Source organism: Simochromis diagramma, unplaced genomic scaffold (assembly GCF_900408965.1).
Source record: "Simochromis diagramma unplaced genomic scaffold, fSimDia1.1 OVJJ01000585.1, whole genome shotgun sequence".
NCBI classification, from domain to species: Eukaryota; Metazoa; Chordata; class Actinopteri; order Cichliformes; family Cichlidae; genus Simochromis; species Simochromis diagramma.
In genome coordinates, this window is record NW_024387398.1 from 2,701,712 (window position 1) to 2,709,526 (window position 7,815).

Sequence of the window (7,815 nt, forward strand, 5' to 3'; positions counted from 1 at the left end):
AATTCAGTTGTGCAGTTAGAAGACAGAAGGTGGCATTGCAGATAAAATAGCTATTATTACCTTGGAATTCCACAGTTAAACAGAAATTACTAAGAGACCACTATGAATGACTCAACCGTCAAATTCCTGCAGAGAGTAAGGTGAGTTCTGAAGATTCAGCTGAATGGGATGAACAAAATCCAGCCAATCAATACCTAAGACCTGCCAGTCATCAAAAACCTTGTTGAGACAATAAGCTGACCATTGAAAAAAGAAATATAAGCAACTGATCTCAAGACAAGGAAGCTCCTTAACATGCAAGGAGGGTTTCACCCCTAATCCAGCACCCTAACACTGAGGATTAATGACTGTCAGAAAGAAACACTATCTGAGATGATACAAGAAAGATCCATGAGTACATAAGAAAGTTGGTCACAACTGATCGTGTGCTAAGTGATACCTCAGGCTTCAGAAACCAACAAAAGAAGAGGCACATGAAAAAGGAACCGTTGTGGAAAGACAGAATCCTGCAAGACAACCAGCAAGTGGAAAAAAATAGATGACAAAGAAGATCGTACCAATGGCTGGACAAAGAAACTAATCTCTTCATACAAATCACGGCAGCACAGGAACAAGTTCTAGGCAAAAGATCTAAGTACTTTAAGCACAAGATCAAGATCATTAGAGACCCGGGTTTACCAGATGCAGGCTGTTCCCATGAGATGATCCAGCACATAACAACAGGGTGCAAGATGCTTGCAGGCAGGCTATAGATGGAACACCATAACCAAGGGGCCAGCATAGTATAGAGGACCATTTGTGCAGAGCATGGCCTAGAAAATGGGATACACCCCAAAGGCGTTCAGAATGACCAAGCTGTGGGACTTCCAGAAACAGACAAACTTGTGAAAGCTAACCAGTGGGACATAATAGTGGAAGCAAGCAGAGGAAAGGGCTATAGTGATCTATGTAGCAATATCAAATGATGGCAACATTAGAAAGGACCACATGAACCTCAGGAAATACCAAGAGCTTCAAATATAGTTAGAGAAATGTGGAAGTGAAGGCAACAGTGGTCTCCGTGTTAACTGGACCACTCGATGCAGTGATGCTCAAACTGAGAGAGTGGCTCCAGTAGATTCCAGAAACAATATCTGAGTTCTTTTTCCAGATGAGCACAGTCCTGCAAACAGCTAAGATTCTGCATAGGGGCCTCAAGCTCCTAGGGTCAAGCTTGAAGGACAAAGATCATCCAGAGGGTGAGGGATTAACTTTCTACTACCATAATCATTATGAAAGAATAAAATACTATCAATTTGGTTATTTTAATCTCACACAGAAAAAGCAAAACAAGAACATACAAAGATAATAATATGTTAAGACCAGTGAACACTGATGAGTCACTGAGTCTCAAAGAGTGACAATCTTCTCCTGAACAGCAGCATAGTTTAATGTCCTGGATTTTTCCAGTGTTGTAGAAAACGATTAACAAATGGTGCATCTTGTATTGACTCAGAACATTTTGCTGAAATCAACTTTGTGTAAACATTTGGAAAAAAAAAAGAAAGACAAAATCTACAGATCACAGATGTTTCTATCTGTACATCACCCATTAAGAGCGGCGCATATGTGTTTCCACAGCTTTTCATTGAACTGTATAACCAGAATGTCAGCGATGCAATGATTCACAATCCATCACAATTCCCAATTTGTTATAATGTGTGAAGTACAGAAAGAAAAAAAGTGATACATTACCTTGTCACTGCTTGCCCAAATTGCACAAAATACGGGCATGTCTATGCAGGATTATTATAGCTACATTATCATTAGAAACAATAGCCATGGAAAGAATAAAAATATGTTAATGCATCAGCATTTCACTTTACTGTCTTGATGCATGTTCAATCATTCAGGTAAGAAAATCCCAGAAAGTTTATCCTGTTCATCTGGATGTAGCGTTTGCAGTGATAGAAACACTTTGTCACACATCCAAGTGACTTTTTCAGACTCAGCTGAATGCAGAATTTTAACCAGTCTTAAAAACAGTACCTTTGTATAATGACTGGAGCTAGCACCACTGAATGAACAATGGGCTGTGAGGTCAGGTTCATGATCGTTACAGTTTTTCTTGATTGCTTTGACCTGGATAAAGAAACTGGGATCATCATCACTATCTCAGCAGAGCAGAAGACACCTCTTGCAAATTTGTTAACCTTTTCTCAATTGATTGACACAATTCCTGACCACCACTGACCACATCCTAAGACACAACCTTATGGCCACGAAGCAGCTCTACAGAGTTCGATTTCAAAGGAACTGTGGTGTTTTGAAGAAGGCCAGATGCCAATAGGTGGAGGTAAGGAAACTCCACTATACTGTAATAATGCCTTGTCACATCATGCAGTTAAAGTCAACTGGAGCCCCTTTCATTGTAATTTTGCTTGAAGCTGCAGGGGCACATCATGTCTTCATTTATGTTCAGTCTCTGCAAAGTGAGGAAACATGGAAGGGACCTCATTGGGTACAGGGCTACTTTCACAGTTCCAGGACAGAGGGGTGCCAACATAACCATGTGTGCTGCCATCTCCAATGAGGTTGTCCGATGCCATATCCCCACTATTGGCCCATACAACACATAACGCCTCATGACATTCCCGAATGCACTTCATGAGAGGCCAATCACACCTGAGGAAAGAAAGCTGTTGAGGCTCTTTGTCATTATCTGGGATAATGGGGCTTTCCACCACTCTCACCTTGTCAAAGAGTGGTTTGCAGTGCATCCTTGTTTGATGATGCAGCTCCTCCCAGCATATTCCCCATTTTTTGAATCTTCAATGCTTGGAGGTGGAAGGGTTATGATCACCATCCCCATGAGCAGATGCCCTTGCTGGATGCAATGACTGCCACTGCAGAGGTGCAGAGGAATGTCAGGGTTGGATACGGCATGCAAGAAGATTTTTCCCTCACTGTAGTATCAATAGTAGGTATTTCTTATACTGTAATAGTTTGTTGTTGTTGTTGTTGTTGTTGTTGTTGTTGTTGTTGTTGTTGTTGTTTTTACAGTATTTACAGTATTTAAGTTTTCAGCAACAGGTTGAAAAAGTCATGGAATCAATAAAACTTAATCAAAGCAAGATGTCCACTACCTAGCACCTTGCTACTTACCTTGCAAGTGGTGGACATCTTCTTAAGCTCCTTATGTAGGATGTGGTTGTATCTAATTAGCATGTTTTATTTATTTATAAATATTTATATTTCAAAAAATCGTATCAATCATATCAACTGGTATGTCATGAAATTCTTTTTTTAAAGTTGGGCATAGAATTTATTCTCAGTTAAAATTCATTCTCAATTAACTCAATTAGCATTGAGAAGTTGATTTATTTGTTTATTTTTCTTAAACTGAGATGTCAGTTCTGTGTGCTTAGAGTGATTTTACTACATTCTGATACAAAAAGCAGATGAAAAAGTATATAAACAAACACAGACCAGAACACTTTCTGTAATTGTCTAATTATGATAAATGTTAGTCTGACGATGCAATTGTTGTCTCAAAACAGTGGTACTAAACTGCTTCAGCTCTTCAGTCTCAGCTAACGCTAGTGATCTTTGTTTTGCACGAAACAAAGGAAGACGAAAGGTCTCTTGAGAAACTTTTTATTTACCTTTGCAATGTCTTCCTTATATTTCTTTGCAGAACATCGTTTACACACAGAGACAAACACAAAGTCACAGTCATCACTGACAAACAACAGTGGATGGAAACTTAAGCATTTCTGTGGTTGGGCCTTCAAAGAAAGATGTGAGGAGCTTTTCTTTCTGTCTCATTCTCTAATGCAATCTAAAGAAGATGGACTTGCACCACTATTCTAAAACATTTTGAAAAGTGAGATGACAATATGTAATCGTCATGAGTATAACAAAAAAGCTTTAGGCAATTAAAGAGTTAAACAGGGAAGGGTAGAGATCCACCTTCTCAGTCATATGTGACCATTGTTATCACACTTTTTTGTGTTTTCTTTTTTTCATAGTAGCCGGTATAAGAGGGGAGGTGCAAATCAATTGTTCCTCCAGGCCTATGTGGCAACGGCACAACTTTTAAAATGTTTGCCAAATTATTGTTTACAGGTTTGAAGCCCTGATGTGGTTTGTTTCCAACATGCCTGGTTTAGAACAGCGACGGACAGGCAGCTTGTCCAGATTATTATATAATTCATCTAAAAGTAGCTTGCTTAAGTCTGACTCTTCTCTCACTTCCTATCCAGTTCAAGTTAACAGTGAGTTCTGTTGTGAGTAAACAGCTTCAGTGGTTGGTCAAAGGATGGAGACATGGCCCACCACAACCTTTGTCTGTGGGTGTTGCTGTTGCATGGGGCTTTGCTCATTGTTCTCATGAGAGAAATGCGGAGGGCCTTTAGAAAGTGCTGTGAGACCAGCAAGAACCTTTTATTCATCCGATTGTATATCTTTAAACCCTTTTGTAAAATCAAGAGATCGGCTGTTTTAGTGTTATAAAAACCCATTTGTCCATCTAAGGTCGTGGCGGACACATGTACAATTGTAATATATACAGTTCTTTAACAGAACTGCAGTCTGTCATTAAGTTCCTGTCTTTATCATCTATCACTTTACCTTTGCTTGATACCATATCCAAATGCTAGCAGAATTAGGACATGGTATGCAACCAAAGATAAAGAGGCTAGTTTCACAGAAGATATTTAAGACGGTAAAACCTTAAATACAATGCTGTCTCACATTACTAATTGCAGTAATGTTTCCATTGTGCTCATAATGCTATGACAAAGCATGTACACGAGTGGTAGCTAAGACTTGGGATACTATGAGTGATTAAGTGCCAAGTATTGAGACAGATTGGTGTCCAAAATATGATAAATTCTGTCAAGCATTTGGGATCAGTATTATTATAGTACAAGAATATTTTGTGTGTGAAAACTGACACAAAATTTTTTCTCCCCAAATTTAAAGGGACAATGCTGTTTAGGCTACTGGTACTGGCTCTAGTCTAGTTCTAACAACACAGGGACACAAAAAAAAAACGTGTGCATATTCAACCAATGTGAAATTGTTAATTTGTTTGCTGCATTTTGAAGATGTATTAAGATGTGAAATCAGAAGACTGGATTGAGCTTAACTGTCACTGTGAAAAGTACCCCACACCAGTCTGCATATAAGTAACCTAAGCAGGAAGAGACACACAAAACCAGCATACAGAGTTGGGGAGGTGGTTGAAATAACACCCTTCATTCTCTATAGTCACCTCAGAGGACTGTTTCATGGTGTCACAAACAAATACAATGACCTGAAAAAGCTGAGAAGTTTCTTGCTTCTTAGGTCTGTTCTGAGGAAACCGCTTCAGAGGTTGGTCAGAGGCCTTCCACACCCTTCATTTGTGAGTGTGGCAGTTGAATGTATCTTTGAATCACTGAAATGTTAGATGAAAACACTTTCACATCAGACATTCAGACTATAAGCACGGATTGTATTTCTAACATGATTCGGTTAAACATGAGAAAGCTGTCATACACTTTGGCAACCTAATACTTGTACAGTTAGAATACAGTGATGTATATTATTGGCAGTTGACACATATAAAGCTCTGTTTCTACTGTGCCTACAAGCCTTCCCTAAAACCCACAGGTGGTGTAGCTCTCAAAATATCTCTTTTCTGTATCATTTGAAATTAAAAATGTTCCTAAATATTTATAATATTTAAAGTTAGGTCATTACTATTTTAATTGATCAACCTAATTTTCTAAACTCTGGTAAACTGGAACATTTTAGTTTATGACATAAAATAGCTTGCATCATAAGAGTGAGGTCTGTCTGATTTACAAACACGATGAAGCTAAAACAAATTCCCAGAGCTCGTGCTGGGATTATGATTGTTCTAGGATGCCCTCTGGACCCAGTGGAGGTGGTGAGTGTCAGGAGATCGCTGGCTAAGCTGTCATCGCTGTTGGACCACATCTCCCACCCCATGCAGGAGATTCTGACAGCACTGAGCAGCTCCTTCAGTGACTGCAGCACCCACGATGTGGGATGGAGGGATTCTGCAGGTTCTTTCTTCTAACTGCTGTCAGACTCCACAACAAAGAGTTTGCAGATGACCACACACACAGACAGACACACACACACATCCACACATGTGCAGTACCACTAAGTGTAATTTTTCTGATGAAACAGTATTTTATTCCATTGTATATATTATTTTATTCTTTTTATCTTATTCTATTCAATTGTTTTTCTTAATTTTGTTGCTTGTAACTTTGCGTTGTCCACTTTCTGCCATGACCCAACGCATTTCCCACATGTGGGTCTAATACAGGTTTATCTTATCGTATCTTATCAACAAGAATTTCAGTCATACTTTAAAATTCAGAATAAATAAACTGATAATTGCTTTCACACGTCTACCAAAAGCTACTAAGAAAGAAATACATCTGTTACCAAATGAAAAGATAAAACATGTTTCCTAAACAGGAGGAAGGTCATTTCCTATATTTCAGCCAATCACTGATTTCTGCTCTGAAAATATTCATCACCTTGCGACTAAAACTTCCATTTGGGCAAGAGGAGCTCATAGTGTGCGATAAGAGCGCTGCACCACAATGACCGCACAACTGACTGCTTTGATTCTTCTTTGTACACCATGTAAGTGCATTTCTTTGCTAGTGAGAAAAGCATGATAGTAAACTGTTGTTTGTACTGCACTGCACATCTTTACTAAGGCTGTTTATTAATGTTTGTAACAATAATTGCTTTGATTTGTCATTTTGTTAACTGTAATTTTTCTTTCTTTAGTCCTGATTCTGGCTGCTGACCTTCGTCAACCGATTTCTTTGACTGCTGTTGAACCTGGTGACAATGTCACTTTAGTGTGTAAGGTCTCTGGGATGGAATTTAAATATTTCTACTGGCATAAACAGCCTCTTGGACATATGGTCCAAAATGTTGCCAAAGTCATCCGTGGCCAAAGCACTATTTCTGAGGAATTCAAAGATTCTCGTTTCACAGTTATAAAAAAGGCATCTCAGTATTTTCTAACTATCAGAAATGTCAGTAAAGAAGATGAAGCAACATATTTCTGTTACACTGGAACAGATTATGCTCCTAAGTTCAGTGGTGGCACATTCTTGGCTGTGAATGGTAAAATATTTTTCTTTTTCTGCCGATCTCACAGATCACACTCAAAGTTTTAATGAATTTAAAATAGTTTACATTGTAAATGTGTCTTAATTCGCAGATCACATTCACCATTCATCTGTCTATGTGAAACAAAGTCCACAGAAGGCATCAGTTCATCTGGGAGACTCAGTAACATTAAATTGTTCTATTTTCTCTAACAACAATGAAAAATCAGTCCAATGTCTAGATGAGCACAGAGTGTACTGGTTCAGAATTGGATTGGAAGGATTTGATCCAAACATCATTTACACTCTCAGAAAGAGCAGAGATGAAGAAAGGAAGAGAAGTTGTGTCTACAGCCTGTCCAAAACTATACAGAACTCCTCTGATGCTGGGACTTACTATTGTGCTGTGGTCACATGTGGAAAGATCCTGTTTGGTGAAGGAACTAAAGTGGAGACACATATGTATGTTTGTATGTTGTAGGTAAAACCACTGACACTAAACCGCTCCATTTAACATAAATAGTATAAGTTTGTTTCTTTATATAATGACTCGTTTAATATTAATCAGTGTTTATACTTCAAGCACTTTTCATCATCATGTGTTGTATCTGCAATCCATAATACAGCATGATTTATTTTGACTAAACATTAATGACCTTTGACTTACCAACTGTAGATACTGACT

The 7,815-nt window shown here is 38.5% G+C and overlaps 1 protein-coding gene across 1 annotated transcript; it reads left to right on the top strand.

Annotated features, from left to right (window-relative positions):
• Window positions 1–6,411: 6,411 nt before the first annotated feature.
• On the top strand, window positions 6,412–7,611 carry LOC120720570. The gene is made up of 2 exons (XM_040010295.1): window positions 6,412–7,146; window positions 7,244–7,611. Exons 1-2 carry the CDS (start codon window positions 6,894–6,896, stop codon window positions 7,609–7,611), a joined length of 621 nt encoding a protein of 206 aa, XP_039866229.1. The 5' UTR covers window positions 6,412–6,893.
• The last annotated feature ends 204 nt before the right edge of the window (window positions 7,612–7,815 follow it).